Here is a 13796-nt window from a genome sequence, read left to right as displayed (position 1 = left end):
TTTTTGACCCTATCCAAATTATTGGCATCACCCTGTTTCTACGAGATCTCGGACGAAGTTCAATCTCATTTCGGTGCGAAATTGTGGATTTTGTAAATGATTTTTTATCACAAAAGTCTACACGAAAAGATACGGAGTACCATGAGATGACGAGAACAAAAAAAAAGAGAGAAAGAAAAAGTCTGAACAATTCGCTCCTCGGCCTGCGAGAACTGTTGCGGGCCGTAGATAGTCAGACACCGAGCTCGATCTCCTCGTCGGCCCGCACACGTCTAAACACCGAACCGAAAATGGAGCACGCGACCCCTCCTGCCGCCGCCGCCGGCGGCATCACGGCCACCGTCGACCTCTCCCCTGCGGCCACTGACCTTGGCGGGGCGCACCTCCTGCCCTGCGGCATCAGGCAGAACGGCGGCGCCCCCGTCTCCGACTACTTCAAGCCTAGGAGCACAGGTCCGTGCCACCGAGTCGAACCTCGTTTCCTTTTTCCCCTTCCATTTGGTTGAAGTGTTGGTGTGGGCGTGTGGGGCGTGCAGGTGTGGAGGTGGAGGGGGTGAGGGTGGAGGAGGCCTTCTTCCGCGGGAGGAAGCTGCAGGGCGCTACTCTCGCACTCCCGGATGGCTACAGAGGTGAGGCTCAGTTCGTTGCTTCTGCTTTCATCTAATCTGACAAGATGTGTGGATTTATCATCAATTTGGAAGCTTTAGGGACTTTTCGTAGATTTCATAGCAATTGGATTGAATTATAGTCTGATGATAAAGTGGTATAGAATCTGTGAAATTGTGACTGGCTGCACCCATATTGCACTCCTTTTAGGTAGACTGGAGGAATTGTTGTGTGTGACACTGATAGTATTGAAGCTTTCTGTGCAACTTTTGAACTTCTAGCAGTCCTAAAAGAGTATGGTAAAGTAAATTGTTCTAATAAGAATTGAATTGCGACTCAAATGCATGCCAAACACTGTGAAGGAAACCTTTGCAACAAAACCTGAAGTTTCAGTTTGAATTTGACTGCAGAAGTGTTTGCTGAATGGTGGTATGGTCCCTTTTTTATATCTGAAATATGGCCTCCTGGCTTGTTGGTAGAAATGTTAAATTGTCTGGCGATCGGTGGTCATGATCTGCTGTTCCAGATCATCGATAGAAATTGTGAATTTGACAGAAGTCCTTCAGTAGTTTGATCGAGTTTGTAATGCTTTGAATATTCTCTCTAGGCTATGTATTGGAGAAGAAGAGTAGAGGAAAGGATGCACAGAATTCAGAAGGTGAAGTGAGTAATTTTGTATCACGTGCAGAATTCCAGAACATAACCTACTGGAATCATGACACCACACCATCAGCAGAGGATTCCCTCCCAAGGTGCTTTCATTGGCTAACTGTTGCAAATGCGGTGAGTATTATTTTTTTTACCTGAGATACATCATTCTGTTTCTTGTCCACTTGATATACATTATGTAAATTCGTTTGTCTGTCTCTACTGCCTGTGTTTAGGCATGGCATATGCAGTAGGCCATCAGAGCTAATCACTAAAACAGCTGAAATGTCATCACACAAACTGACAGACACGATCCTAATTTTGGCTTCCTGTTCATACAGATGCACAAACCAGTGACAGCTGAAGAGCTGGCTAACATGTCAGCAATGCAGAATCAGGACAGCTAGCTTCATTGTATGCTGATTATGATTTTCCCGTATGATGTAACTGTGGCACCGGGGTGGTTGGGGGGGGGGGGGTCTACTCAATGTAATCTCGGCTTGGCGAACCATTCTAACAAGTATCTACCTGTCTAACAAGTAGCATACTTTTCAGCGCATCCACTAGGGTTAACCTGTACTCTGCTTCAGGAGATCCGCCTTCAGTAGCACGATAATGCTTGGGGTAATGTAGACTGGGAGCTGGATTGCTGGAAGCCTGGAAGTATTATGTTCATTTCTGCAATACAGACATTGAAGTATCAATTATCTGTGATGCTGTGAAAGTGCGACAGTGTTGTGTTGCCTTTGTCTGTCTTAATGATATGATTGCAGATAAAGATTTCAAAGAATCAAAAATCTTTTTGAATCCTGAAGAAACAGATTTGTAAATGTCAAATAAACATGCATCCGTATGCATTTTACCAAACCTTTCAGTAATCAACTCTATCACGACCTGAGTAGCACTGATGCAGTGGAATTGCACTGGAATTTCTTATAGCTTGACCACTGATGGATTGCGGTAGTATTGAAAAAGCTCAGCTTGGTAGTTAAGATCGTACGATGCTTTGTCAGGCCTCTTAACAGATTGCAGCCAGTGGGATTCATCGGGCCCATCAGAGAATCAATCAGCAAGGCTAATTTCCCAGAGGAATATCGAATCTTACACGATGGGCTCAATCATGATAATTCAGAACTCAATTTTTCAACAAACTATCTCCAAAGTTACATCAGATTGCAATGTTACAATATAGCTGCGCAGATACCTCTTTGACACGACTCGGGATTACAAAACCGTGGACGTTCATGTTCTAACCCAAAGTGCTAAAAGAACAGGCCGTACATATTTGGATGGAGTAGCTCAACATCTGGTACAAGGCTCTAGCAGAACTAGGAGAAAGAATAAAACAAAAACAAATCTCTCAACACTCTACTTGGGCCGTCTGTTTCTAACCAAAAGAGTGCCGTGCATGTTCTCTTTTCATTGCAAGCTATCAAAGAAGCCAGGGCCAGCCTTTGCCTTCAGCTCATGACCAGCATCTTTGCCCATAGCAACCATGTCATCAAAAGAGTACGGTCCAGTTCTTGTTGTCTCGTATACTGTAAACACAATCATAAAAGTGACAAAGTGTTGCTTTCTGTGATAAAATGCAATGAACTTCTTTCAAGATTTTTTTGTTAAAAAAATGAAAATCAAGGATACCTTTAGATCCATCAGGTGAGGCCAATAGACCTCGGAATGAGCAATTCCCATCCTTATCACGATAAGCATAGGCCGCAATTGGAGTTCGGCAGTTACCATCAAGAACCGCCAAGAATTCTCTTTCACATGCAACAGCTAATCTGGTATCTTCATGGTTCAATGAGGACAAATACTCCATCTACAAACAAACAGGCAAATAATGGGTGCTCAAATCTTCTTTGTCTATAAGATGGTTAAAAAGCGACGAACTGCGTCAAGTATCTAGCATGTTCCATCTAGCTGCATATGATTTATGTACATTGCAGAATAAAACAGAAATGTGTACTCAGAAATTAGAGATATTCTCGACATGCTGTAAGTTGTAGTTTCAAACATTTATACTTTTGGAAAACCCAAAACATGCGGCATGGTCAGGACAAAGCAGCGATAAATAAAATGAAGATTTCACTAGGAAAATAAAAATGTGAAGAGTAGCATGACAAAGAAATAATATTTTAAATCAATTATCTGTGGTGCCTTAACAACATTATCTGACAAAGTAATATGGTTATGAGTAAAATGCAACTGGCGACCTAAAACTTTTCCTGGATTCTAACTTTTAAGTGGTTCACTCAAGGTCCATTACAGACCCACAGATTCTCAATTGGAGTGAACCACTTAAAAAGTTGAAGTCCCATATTCTCACTTTGAGAGTTTATGGGCCTCGGTGAGGATCCAGGAAAAGTTGAAGGACCTGAGTGCACTTTAATCACGAACACAAATGGGCACTTGAACTTATCATTTAATCAAAGATGCGTTCGATGTTAGGTGGCGAAAATATAGAAAAGGTGGCGTCAGATTTGTATATGGAATCATGCACACACCATTTTTTTTCTCATCTACCAGCATACTAAATACTTGACCACTTACCATTTTGTCATCATTGCTTCGGCAAGCTATTCCAATAGCACCTTGGGCAACTGCTGGAAGCATTTCATCCACTGATAATAAAGATGTTGCATCTTCTGCCATATTCAGCCGCTTTAGTCCAGCCAGTGCCAACAACGTAGCATGGACATCTCCTTCCTTGAGTTTCCTTAACCGTGTCTGAACATTTCCTCTGAAGTTAACTACCTGAAAATCATTCAACGCTCTTAAGACGAATACCTAATCAGAATACACTTCTAAGTAACTAAGTAGAAGACTGCGACTAGAGTCTACAACTGGACCTGATCCTCTTTATAACCAAAAAACATGAATTGCGAGAATAACTCCAGGCAAGGCCTCTTTTTTACATATGTGGCAATGAAAATAACCACTTTACAATCATAGAAATCTAAAATATACATGCATAGAAATCTAAAAAATACATGTTTATAAAAGAGTTGAGAACTGCAGTTGACAAAATAAACGAAGAAAGAGCTCGGCCAGCTCACTCTCTCTATATATACAAGGAAAAAAAACACCAAATTCGCGATACTGGGAAGTATTTATGAACACAGTGAATCCGCTAGCACTAAAAATCTTGCTGCTATTTGCATGTCGCATTATTGAAGGCATGGAGCAAAGACACGAGAGGATTCACGATTATTTTGAGAGCAGTAAATGACAAGGGCAGTTAATACAGGGGGGTAATAGTGCGATGAGTGTAACAATCATACTTACTTTTAGTGATGGATATCTATATAGAATCTGAGATTGTCTCCGCAGGGAAGCACTTCCGATTATACTACCAGCAGGAAGCTCTCCAAGCGAATTTGCAGTCAAGCTTATGAATGCATCTCTGACATCCTCTCGCGGGAGGTTACAGGGCAATATTGTTCCTTCAGGAAGATATGTTGGGACATCTTTCATCGAGTGAACCGCGATGTCAATCGTTCCGTTCAAGAGTGCTTCATCTATCTCCTTGGTGAATAAACCCTTTCCTCCAATATCTGCAAGGGGTTTGTCCAAGACAATGTCCCCAGTGGTCTTTATGATGACAATCTCAATAGCCCCCTCCTCAGCTAACTCAGAGTGTGCAGCTTTCAGTTTGTCTCGAGTTTCATTGGCTTGTGCAAGAGCAAGTTGACTGTCCTAAATAATCAATAACATGAATTACATATTTGCATATTCCTTGCAAGATACTATAGTTCACAAAAAAACAAAAATTTTAACTAAACACTGAGAGGAACAATTCGCTTTGACAGTAAACCACGATTTTTCTTGTGGATTTTTTTCTCAAGAAAAGAAAACATCAAAATGATGTAGGAGGCATACCTCACTAAGCCTAAACATGGACAACGACTACAACAATGTAAATACCCACATGAAACTGCTAGCTAGTTTACATATAGCACAGGTACAGCATCTAGCGTTAACCCAAAAATAGTAGGGGCAACATGAAATGTACAATTTTGCCGAGACCATTCCTTAGTTTTATCAAGGTCAACGGCCAGTTACTACTGATCCGGAACTGCATCCAAGCGGAGCTAAATACGCATTGCTAACTATCCTCAAATACTCCGTGCGAATTCACCCGGTGTAAAGACCCAATAGGTTCAGAGTCATAGCACCAAACCCCAATTCCCAGAGGAACAGCTAAAGACAGGATCTCCCGGACATCTGCAACGCGTTTTCAGCACCAAATCCAACTACCAGAACCTAAAGCCACGATTTTGACCAACACAACCCCAAATCCACCCCCCGTCGCAACCAAAGAAACCGCAGAAAGAGTTGAGTTCGATCACCTTCCGCGCGTCCCAATCCGGATGAGGGAGACCTTGGCCTGCGCGCCGGCCTCGACGGCGACGGCGGCGCGCACGACGGGTCGCGCCCGCCGGCGCGGGCCCGCGAGGCAGGTCGGCGAGCCGAGGAGGGAGTGGTGCGCGGTGGTGCACCTCAGCGACACCATCTTCGGCCGGCTAGAGAGGAGGGTCGGAGGATTGCGCGGCGCGAGGAATGGAGGGAGGCAGGGGAGGGCGAGATGTGCAGAGGATATGGGCTCTGCCGAGGGCTCGGGTTCTGATCTGGTTGAGCTGCTTGTTTATGCTCTCGGCGTGGATGAGGGGGAGAGGATAATGTGTCAGGATTGGCCAACCACAGCGAGGGCTACTCAGCTCATTTGCACGGCAATCTGCGCATGTAACGGGACAGTGTGCCCTCCACGATTTACTTGTTGAGCTTACTGGCGACAGGGAAACTTGATAGAATTTGATTACATTTCTATTGATTCTGTTTGTTGCTTTCCAACTAATCGAGTTTCCTTGCGCTTAGTTTGACCAGGATAAAAAATATAGCGAGGATAACTATAGCGGTAAATTCTTAATTTGTGTGTTTTGAATTTTCATTATTGTTCGTGGGTTTTTTGTCTTTGGGAAAATAAATCACCCGCAAGACACTCCTTTTGCAGTCTTTCTGAACAAGTTTTTTTTTAACAATTGCCTTACACACCAACTATCACCTTATCTATGTTTTATTTCGTTGTAGCATATATTATTTTGTTAGAGTTCATATTATTTTCATAGTTTGTTTCAATCGTCCAAGCATATTCTAATCAACTGGTCTACCTTATATGTGAGCATAATGTATTTTTTTTCAATATCAGATGGACGCCATTCATACAAGATCCACCTAGATCATTAAAGATTTCTTTTCAATGAAGTGTGTCTAATATGGATACTTAGGAGTTACTCACTCATTATCAATATTAGATTTTGTAACTATTTGACCCTATCGGCTTCTTGCAACCACTTGCTTAGCCTTTACTTACATGTGCTTTATCACAATATCCATGATTCCAACAGAAAAGAAAGACTAAGCTGGTCTAAACTCAATTCATGTATATATTCGGTCAACTTTATAGGAGATACGTAGAATGAGTTTGAGATTAATCATGTTTCCTCGTCCTTGACATGCCTACCTTGGAAAATAATAATATCGCACAAAGAAATTATCGTAAAATTTACTGTGGTGTTGAAATTTGCCAATCACATGATCTAAAGGTATGATTGACTCTGATTTTACTCCGATGTAGCATTCATGGTAGAGGTCCATCAGTGTATCTTGGATGTGTACTTCATTGAACTCAATATTTATAGTTAAATATTAACAGTTGTTTCCCTGGACCAAAATAGAAAATGAAGGCGTCAGAGAATTACAAATTCGGAAGTAAAGAAGGAAAATCAAGCTGAATCATAAAACAAAAGAAAAGGAAAAAGAAGAGAGGCGAACTGCGAAATAACAGCCGGCGATGGTCACGACTGCCGTCACGGCGATCGCCGCCGCCGTGCCGCCGCTTCCGAAAGGAAAAGCAGTAACTGTAGCCGCAACACCACTTCCCACCCTCACTAGAAGGCACCTCCTCGTCGTGGGCGCCACCGCCTCCACCCTCCGCACGGCAGCCGCCTCCGCCGCGGCCCCCAAATTCGCGGAGATCCCTGGCTCCGGCGGCGTGAAGGCCCTGGACCTCCGGGAGGGTTCCGGTGAGGTCCCGGCCAACGGCGACCAGGTAAAGGCTCGCCTCTTTGCACTGATTGCGGTTTTAAGCACCATTCTTGCTTGGTCTAATTAACCAATTTTACACCTTGAAATTGCTCTAGTTTATCAGTTATCACTCGATGCTAAGCTGTTGATTGTCACAAATTCACTAAATTTTCTGCTTATGATGAAGAAGCTGCAAACGCATGGATTGCTTGTGCAGTGATTTTCGTAGCTTGTATTATTTTTGAGAAATGTGTATGAAAGGCTCTAATGTTTTTCTCACTTGTATGAACTACCCAGGTTGCAATTCACTATTATGGAAGATTGGCAGCGAAGCAAGGATGGCGCTTTGATTCCACTTATGATCATAAGGACGAGACTGGTGATGCCATGCCGTTTGTCTTCACCATTGGGTCTGGAAAAGTGAGATTCGGATTTCATTCAAACTCGTTGCAGAAGAAGTGAAAAACTAAATCGTATCTATAGTACCATACGCTGTACTGCTTCACTTTTGTATAAAGATTTTACCTGAACTTTGTATTCTTCCACTCTAAAGTCTCTTTGGTGAAAGTTTGATATCACACTATTATTACAGCGCAGCATTGATATTCCTATGTTCATGAAACATCCCTACGGATCCTGCCTGATCTTCCATATGTAGGGTTACACTTGTTCAATTGTGGAGTAATAGTTGTTGCAGGCTATTTTTATTTTGGAATATCAATTTCTATGCATCCGTAGGAGTATCGACTATCTGTTCTTATGCATTTTGAGTTCCCTGATAATTGTTCGTGCCCAGGGTCTTGGCATCTGACAAAAAAATAAATTACATGGGATGTTCTTTTGTGGAATCATTCTGTGTTGATACTTCAGCTATATAATACATGGATCTTGCAGGTCATACCTGGCATTGAAGCAGCAGTGAAGTCCATGAGAGTTGGTGGTCTTCGCCGTGTGATCATTCCACCATCACAGGGATATCAAAACACATCACAAGAACCTATCCCTCCTAACGTAACTCCTGTGCTGTCATTTATTCTAGATTTTTTTTATTATACCATGTAGCTGGTGATCAACTGAAGTATCTCCAATCTGGCCAACTCCTAATCATTACTTTCTGTTGGGTGCGCAATTTATTGAAAAATGGCTTCATAATTGGTATATTCCCTTGGGATGCATGGGTGTGCTTGGATTCAGAAAACATTTCATATCCGTCTCTGAAAGGATATAAATGGTACTGCTGCCTGGACATAACTACTTACTAATTTCGCCTGCTGTTTCACGCGCAGTTCTTTGATCGGCAGAGGCTATTTACTACTATATTCAACCCCACACGTCTGGCAAATGGCGAGGGTTCCACTCTCGGTACACTTATCTTCGACATCGAGCTAATCAACATAAGGCAACGCTCATAACTGTTCTGCTTTTGTGAGGATAGAAGACTGATCAAACCCTCATTGAAATCTTTTGGCTCCATGCTCATCACTCTTTGTCTGAAAGAAACTCTGTGCAAGAATTTGATCATGCTTTGTGCTTAATCCCTTCTGTAATACATGTGAAACACGGTAATATACTGACAGACAATACAGAGAAAAGTATAAGTGATTGCAACTCTGAAGATCAGATTTCGTTGTTGTGCTCCTGAATGCCACTTCTGTAATCTGGGGATTTGCACGGTGTACACTGCAGCATTGGCTTTCACATCAGCAAAAAGTTGTTAAGTTGGACTACATGAAAATAACCATACTGGTAGTTCACATCTGACTTGCACTGCATCCTCTTATACTTTTTTTCAACAGACTGGTAGTTGCTTTTGAAGAGCAGAATATTGGAAGAGAGATTCCAGTGTACAAACACATGGTTGTTTGATACTATTAGTCATAATTGTTATCACTACTTCTTTCTCTGATCTTGGGCCCAAAAGGAGTAGACGCGTTGTCATAGTTTAAGCTTGTTGATATAGCTCTTTCAATTATGTTGCCACATGATTGTCCGGCCCGTGGAACACGCACTGATGCACACACTTGTGTCGATGGGAGGAGGACGGTAAGCACGAAAACTACGGAATACTTTCGAAGTTCTAGCGGACGCCTTGCAGACTGCTTTTGAAATGGAATTTCCATGTCCAGTTATTAGTGGCCATCCTGAAAGGAGGAAGAATATCCCAGTGTGAAAACTTCTATTTTTTTCCTTTTTATTTTTTATAAGATTCAATTCAATGTGTTGAAGCTGCATTGCATCGATGTGAAGCTTCTTCAAGACTTACACTGTAGCATTGCATCGATGATAGCCAGTGTCATTTCCAACTGCTTTGAAACGAAAAGGTTGAAGAATCCATCATCAACACATGCTAAAGGGAGGCAAAAGCTAAGCCGAATATAGTCAAACACGTAGTAATAGCGTGGTGTGTTTTTCCGGGGGAGGGCCCACTTGCAACAAGAGCAACTCCACACAAGGAAACTTCCCTTCTCGACGAAAGAGAGATTTTGGTGCGAGAGAGAGAGAGAGAGAGAGAGAGAGAGAGAGAGAGGCTAGCTTAAGCGGCTGCCTCCCCGTCCCCCCGCCCCCACGCTCGCGCCACCGCCTCCGATCCGAGCTGCCGGTGAGTCTCCTCTCCGTGAGCCGTACCAATTCGCTAGGTTCTTGGCGAGGCCGGAGCGTCCCGCTGCCCGGGTCCTTGGATCCGTCAGCCCCGGCGGCGCCAAGCTCTGCTCTGTGTTTCTGTTGCGTCTTGGATGCGGTTGTTTCCCCCTCTCGCTATCCCCTTGTGCCGATGAATCCTTTTGTGCGGTTCGCTTAGCTCCGTGGTGAGGGAGGATCTCGGCTCGGGGGGGTTCACTCGCGGATCACCGGTGGGCGCCGGCGGGGCCTGGTACCGACGTACCGTCCGCCAGCGCCGGCGGAATCGAGCGGACCGGCGCTGGCCCACGCGGCTGCGAGCGTCTCGGCGCCTCGACGTGCCGCCCGCGCCGCGCATTCGTTTCTTGGACTGTAGTTTCTTTGGAGAAACGCCCGATGTTTAGAAATTGAGCATGGGATCTGAAGAAGTTTGTGGATTGTGATGTGGACGCCGCGTCTATACTGACTATCAGTTTCCGAGTAATTCTTTCTTATGAAAAGGACTATGGTCAGTGGTCACTGTGCAGTTACTTGGGATCTGTGTGCTGCGTGAAATGAACAGTAGGAATCTGTAGGCTGCGATGCCAGTCGTCATATTTCCTTCGGGACAGACAGTATGCATAGCTGTAAACTTGTTTTTCACACGCTGCAGTAATAATTCGAGAGTACCAAGCAGTAGAATATCTCAGTGTCTAGGCGGGTGCTGCTAGTGTAGAAGCCATTTTATTTTATATCTTGAACATGAGCTAGCTGGTTTGCTACCTACCAGTTACATTATAGATATTTGTGCTTGTCCATGTTATTATGCATCACCAAACTGTCTTCTTTCTTAATTTGCAGCCTACAGAGTCAGCCCATGCAACCTCAATGTTCCTTGTGAGATAACATGTCTGAACAGCAGGAACGTGTTAGCAAAAGCTCTTCCTCGAGTATTAGCAGCAGTACTCAGGAGAGTGAGGAGGAAGTGACCATTGGTACTCTTATAACTGAAGCAACAAACACAACAAACAGTGGGAAAAGCCTTGGAAGGCGCCTGTCCCACTTAGATTCGATCCCAGTACTATTCTCACTGTTGAGTAATATGTTTTTCTGATAATGTTGGTGCCTTTGCTTTCTTGAAGTTTACCCTTTGGATCTACCATATATTCTAATTGGAGAAAGTTATTATTGAGTTGTTTACCATGAGATAGAACAGGCCTATGTAGCATTCAATAAACATAATTGACAATAATAATTAATAAACAATATGTTTTCTTATATACTCATGTTTTTATTACAATAATATTATCTATCTTTGTTATTATTAAATCAAATTACTGTTCTGTTAGTTACACTACTACCCCTTGTACCAAGTTTACCGATGTCCTTAATTACAGCACACTCCTCGAGTGAATGGGAAAATTCCGGATTTTAATAATGCGACGATAGATCATGAATCCTTATTGGAAAGGTAAATTCTTCATTATATTCTTGTTTTTATCCTCTCCTTTTTTTGTTTTTGGTTATTTAACTCATACTTTTTTCTGACAGATTGGGCACTTACGGCTTAGCTGAATACCAAATAGAAGGAGATGGGAATTGTCAGGTTAGCTTTTTACATGCCTGGCAGAATTCCTACCTCAATTCCATGAAGAAAATCTATGTAGACATATTTATATTATATTCTAAATCAGTCACCTAGCTGTCTGTAGTATAATTGCTATATAGTACTTTCATCTCCATTTGTACTGGTAGACTTAGTAGGTCAGCAGGAAATATTGCTTGGATCTAGCCCCTACTTAGTAGTGATAATTTATTATATCTTCTTCCCACTATGAGCTTATCTGATTATGATATTACGATACATCTACAAGGTGGAATTTCTTGTGTCTTCAACCTTTCTCTGTTTTGTGTATGTGTCATTGTTACAGTTCCGAGCTCTGGCAGACCAGATATTCCGAAATCCTGACTATCACAAACACGTGAGGAAGGCAGTAGTAAAGCAGGTACATCCCTCATTCCCTCTCTGTTTATCTGATACAGCTAATATAACTTGTTTATTGTATTGTATAAGGAAATAACTTGATATCTTAGTTACAATCGTGAAGTATATCTTTCTGTTTTAGCTAAAGGAATTCAGGAAGCACTATGAAGGCTATGTACCGATGGAATATAAGGTTTATCTGAAGAAAATGAAAAGGTTCTGGTCCACCCTGTATCCAAGATGCATAATTCTCAGTCATATAAAACATTCTATTTATTGTTCATGTCCTGATGCTAGCTTTCTTATATATGGCACTGTAGATCTGGGGAATGGGGAGACCATGTGACCTTACAGGCGGCTGCAGACAGGGTAACATAGCACTTTCAAGCTATGAGTAAAAAATTTTATCTACAGGTTTTGGCATTATTTATCTTGTGGCCTCTAGTTCTAGCTGTAGATTCAATGTGATGCTTTCTTAATAGTCTGTCCTAATAAAACTCCATAGTCATTTTAAATATTCTACTCCTTGCATTTACAAATAAGTGACATTTGGGTTGCGCGTATTCCGACTATCTAAATTTTCATACCCATATTCTTTACAGGTTGAGATTGAAAAAAAAATGATAATAGAGGAAGTTTGTCACCAATATTAGTATCACAAGTATTTTATTTTTTTGATATACATTGTAAAATATTACAATGGAGACTAGTGATTAAAGCATCATGAAACATTTTGGTGATTGTTGTATGTTTGATGTCCAGAACAGCACTTATTGTGTCTGGAGATAGTAATAAATTGTGTCTTCACTTGTATATATATTTCTTTAATCTTTTCTTTCAAAATGTTTCCATAGAGTACACAAATTGTTAAATTATTAGTAGGCATTATATGCCTTTTTTTCTAACGCACAAATTGCTAAATTGTTAGTAGACATCATATGTTTTTATTTCTAATGGCAAGCTTTTCTGTTGAATCAGTTTGCTGCTAAAATATGTCTGTTGACGTCATTTAGAGACACATGCCTAGTCGAGATAATCCCCAGAGATGCCACTCCCACAAGAGGTTAGAGTTGGTCCTGTTTGCTCCAGTTATCAATTATGTATCAACTTTCTCTCATCACTCCAACCTCCTTGTTATTTTGATTTCCGTGATTATAGAGCTTTGTTAAGTTTCTAGAACCCTTACATACGGGATCAGTAGGTCACAGCAGAAAATGTAGTGTTTGAGCATTCATTTGTCCCTTTTTGCAGAGCTTTGGTTAAGTTTCTGGTGCGAAGTACATTACAATTCATTGTACGCAGTTGAAGGTGAGGATTATGTTGCCTCCCAGATACTTGATGGCTTCTATTCCAACGAATTTTACTGAGATTATTTCTTGTCACACTAGTTCATCTGACATCATACTCGATGCTTTCAGATCTGCCGACACGCAAGACTAAAAAGAAGCACTGGCTGTTCTAGGCTTCTAGCTCAGTAGGCTCCAGCAATTTATTGGATCTGCTCTGGGTCTTCTCTTCGTAGTCCAGCAGCATCTGTAACCTTAGTTTCACCTTTTTTGTTAATGTTGTGATCTGAAATGTGACCTGGAAACTCATGTAAGCTTATGTACAGTGAAGTGCAAATTTTTCCTAGTGCAGTTTTGGGCTGTCTGCCTGTTCCTGTGGCTATTGCGTTCTCCACGTTTCTGAGAACTGAGGTGTTGGTGCTGTGCTATTGCTGCTCCCGGCGTGCAATTCGTGCAGCTCGCCGGCGCGTTGCTGATGGGTGGTGTGCTTACAGTCTGTTGGGATACAGAAACTTTTCCCTTTGGTGCTAAGGCTGAGCCATTTGCTTTGAAGTTTAGGCCATGAACTTTTGATTGAGGCCACAAATTAATTG

General features: G+C 42.1%; 4 protein-coding genes across 5 annotated transcripts; 3 read left to right on the top strand and 1 right to left on the bottom strand.

Moving 5' to 3' along the window:
- The first annotated feature begins 202 nt into the window (after window positions 1–202).
- LOC112893504 (ribonuclease H2 subunit C) lies at window positions 203–1996 on the top strand. Of its 2 annotated transcripts, none has more exons than XM_025960883.1 (4): window positions 203–453; window positions 537–629; window positions 1295–1389; window positions 1596–1996. In XM_025960883.1, the coding sequence occupies exons 1-4, from the start codon at window positions 291–293 to the stop codon at window positions 1659–1661; spliced, it is 417 nt and encodes a 138-aa protein (XP_025816668.1). In that variant the 5' UTR covers window positions 203–290; the 3' UTR covers window positions 1662–1996. The 2 variants fall into 2 exon arrangements, with proteins under 2 accessions (XP_025816668.1, XP_025816659.1); XM_025960874.1 differs by having other exon boundaries at window positions 212–453; window positions 1214–1389.
- Window positions 1997–2368: 372 nt separating this feature from the next.
- Window positions 2369–5940, bottom strand: LOC112893494 (porphobilinogen deaminase, chloroplastic). Its single transcript, XM_025960864.1, has 5 exons — window positions 5604–5940; window positions 4540–4945; window positions 3805–4008; window positions 2896–3073; window positions 2369–2792 (listed from the first exon to the last, which is right to left on the bottom strand). Exons 1-5 carry the CDS (start codon window positions 5765–5767, stop codon window positions 2674–2676), a joined length of 1071 nt encoding a protein of 356 aa, XP_025816649.1. The 5' UTR covers window positions 5768–5940; the 3' UTR covers window positions 2369–2673.
- A 1097-nt stretch (window positions 5941–7037) lies between these two features.
- LOC112899470 (peptidyl-prolyl cis-trans isomerase FKBP17-1, chloroplastic) lies at window positions 7038–8953 on the top strand. Its single transcript, XM_025967955.1, has 4 exons — window positions 7038–7363; window positions 7636–7758; window positions 8233–8349; window positions 8625–8953. Exons 1-4 carry the CDS (start codon window positions 7106–7108, stop codon window positions 8748–8750), a joined length of 624 nt encoding a protein of 207 aa, XP_025823740.1. The 5' UTR covers window positions 7038–7105; the 3' UTR covers window positions 8751–8953.
- Window positions 8954–9770: 817 nt separating this feature from the next.
- Window positions 9771–13585, top strand: LOC112878482 (OTU domain-containing protein DDB_G0284757). Its single transcript, XM_025942826.1, has 10 exons — window positions 9771–9937; window positions 10795–11011; window positions 11331–11404; window positions 11485–11539; window positions 11865–11939; window positions 12060–12133; window positions 12238–12286; window positions 12896–12980; window positions 13169–13225; window positions 13336–13585. Exons 2-10 carry the CDS (start codon window positions 10841–10843, stop codon window positions 13377–13379), a joined length of 684 nt encoding a protein of 227 aa, XP_025798611.1. The 5' UTR covers window positions 9771–9937; window positions 10795–10840; the 3' UTR covers window positions 13380–13585.
- The last annotated feature ends 211 nt before the right edge of the window (window positions 13586–13796 follow it).

Source organism: Panicum hallii, chromosome 1, assembly GCF_002211085.1.
Source record: "Panicum hallii strain FIL2 chromosome 1, PHallii_v3.1, whole genome shotgun sequence".
Classification (NCBI taxonomy): domain Eukaryota; kingdom Viridiplantae; phylum Streptophyta; class Magnoliopsida; order Poales; family Poaceae; genus Panicum; species Panicum hallii.
Note: the sequence above shows the minus strand (reverse complement) of the source record. Positions and strands in the feature narration are given on the sequence as shown.

What these genes read in the sequence shown, in the direction of transcription:
- LOC112893504 (XM_025960874.1), top strand. Translation starts at nt 291, where the DNA reads ATGGAGCACGCGACCCCTCCTGCCGCCGCCGCCGGCGGCATCACGGCC. An exon ending in CTTCAAGCCTAGGAGCACAG is followed by an intron (nt 454 to 536) that starts GTCCGTGCCACC and finishes TGGGGCGTGCAG; the next exon opens with GTGTGGAGGTGGAGGGGGTG. An exon ending in GGCTAACTGTTGCAAATGCG is followed by an intron (nt 1,390 to 1,595) that starts GTGAGTATTATT and finishes CTGTTCATACAG; the next exon opens with ATGCACAAACCAGTGACAGC.
- LOC112893494 (XM_025960864.1), bottom strand. Translation starts at nt 5,767, where the DNA reads ATGGTGTCGCTGAGGTGCACCACCGCGCACCACTCCCTCCTCGGCTCG. An exon ending in ATAGATATCCATCACTAAAA is followed by an intron (nt 4,009 to 4,539) that starts GTAAGTATGATT and finishes AATGATTTTCAG; the next exon opens with GTAGTTAACTTCAGAGGAAA. An exon ending in CTCACCTGATGGATCTAAAG is followed by an intron (nt 2,793 to 2,895) that starts GTATCCTTGATT and finishes TTGTGTTTACAG; the next exon opens with TATACGAGACAACAAGAACT.
- LOC112899470 (XM_025967955.1), top strand. Translation starts at nt 7,106, where the DNA reads ATGGTCACGACTGCCGTCACGGCGATCGCCGCCGCCGTGCCGCCGCTT. An exon ending in TCACCATTGGGTCTGGAAAA is followed by an intron (nt 7,759 to 8,232) that starts GTGAGATTCGGA and finishes TGGATCTTGCAG; the next exon opens with GTCATACCTGGCATTGAAGC. An exon ending in AAGAACCTATCCCTCCTAAC is followed by an intron (nt 8,350 to 8,624) that starts GTAACTCCTGTG and finishes TTTCACGCGCAG; the next exon opens with TTCTTTGATCGGCAGAGGCT.
- LOC112878482 (XM_025942826.1), top strand. Translation starts at nt 10,841, where the DNA reads ATGTCTGAACAGCAGGAACGTGTTAGCAAAAGCTCTTCCTCGAGTATT. An exon ending in CATGAATCCTTATTGGAAAG is followed by an intron (nt 11,405 to 11,484) that starts GTAAATTCTTCA and finishes TTTTTCTGACAG; the next exon opens with ATTGGGCACTTACGGCTTAG. An exon ending in AAGGAGATGGGAATTGTCAG is followed by an intron (nt 11,540 to 11,864) that starts GTTAGCTTTTTA and finishes TCATTGTTACAG; the next exon opens with TTCCGAGCTCTGGCAGACCA.